General features: G+C 26.5%; 1 protein-coding gene across 1 annotated transcript; it reads right to left on the bottom strand.

Moving 5' to 3' along the window:
• Positions 1–357: 357 nt before the first annotated feature.
• Positions 358–846, bottom strand: EIN_099510 (hypothetical protein; the record flags this gene model as incomplete). The annotated part of the gene is made up of 1 exon (XM_004260483.1): positions 358–846. One exon carries the CDS (start codon positions 844–846, stop codon positions 358–360), a length of 489 nt encoding a protein of 162 aa, XP_004260531.1.
• Between the last annotated feature and the right edge of the window lie 258 nt (positions 847–1,104).

The following is a 1,104-nucleotide window of genomic DNA, read 5'->3' as shown; positions in this document are numbered from 1 at the left end:
ATATTGATTTTATTTTCCATGTATATAATTAGTAGATAAAATATCATTTTAAAACACCTTTCTCCTTATAATTTCACGTTTTTCTGGAATACCGATATTGGCAACCCAAAAACAACCTTCAAAGCATTTCTCTTGATACAAGTGAGTGTTGTAGGCAAACTGATAAAAGTCAAACAACTACATCCACAAAACATTTCTATTGGAAGTTCTTTCACGCGACTTTTAATTGCAACATTCTTCAAACACAAGCAGTGCCCAAAGCACTTTCTTTTGAGTTGTGTAATATTTTCTGGAAGTTCGATTTTTGATAGTAATCGCACACAATAAAACGCGTATTTGTCGATCGACCTGAAACAGTCATTGAATTGAATTCATCGCACAATATGAAAACGAAAAACGATTAACAGAAAGAACTTTTTGAGGAACGACAAAGTTGGTTAGATTTATATAATATATGTCGTGTGATACATTAAAAAATGCTTCTGGTGGTAATTGTTGAGATTTTATATATTTTCTTGTTATTTCAATATTTTTATAAAGAACGTTTTCGACTGGACAATTCTTAATATGCAATTTTTGAATGTCATCAAATTTCACATTAAAATGAACAACAACAGAATACAATTTTTTGAAAGAAAGTTTTGAAGAATATTTAGAATATAAATGTAGGGTTTCCAAATTTGGAAAGTATTTTTGAGTTTTTCGAGTTATAGGAATCGGGTTGTAGTGAAATTTAGATAAATTGTCTTTGTACTTTTTACATACAAATTCGATGTGGATAAAGTCATTTAGAGACTTCAAAAATTGTGAAACAATCATCATATTATAACTGTCTATTTGACTCATTTATTATTTTAGAATACAAGTTTTATATTTATAAGAAAAATAAATAATAATCGAAACTAATATTAATCTCATTTTTTACTATACAAAACCATTATATTTTGATGAATTTTTTTGTGATTGAAAATCACAGCATCAGACATTTACAGAACAAAGAATCTTGTTATTAATTAACAAAATAATAATAAAAATGAAATTGTTATTTTTAATGTTAAAATGACGTTGGCATTTACAAAATGGTGTTTAAAAACGTTGATATTA

The sequence above is a fragment of the Entamoeba invadens genome (genome assembly GCF_000330505.1).
Source record: "Entamoeba invadens IP1 unplaced genomic scaffold scaff_1105074726287, whole genome shotgun sequence".
NCBI classification, from domain to species: Eukaryota; Evosea; order Mastigamoebida; family Endamoebidae; genus Entamoeba; species Entamoeba invadens.
The sequence above is the reverse complement of the archived record's forward strand: the minus strand, read 5'-3'. Positions and strand labels throughout refer to the sequence as shown.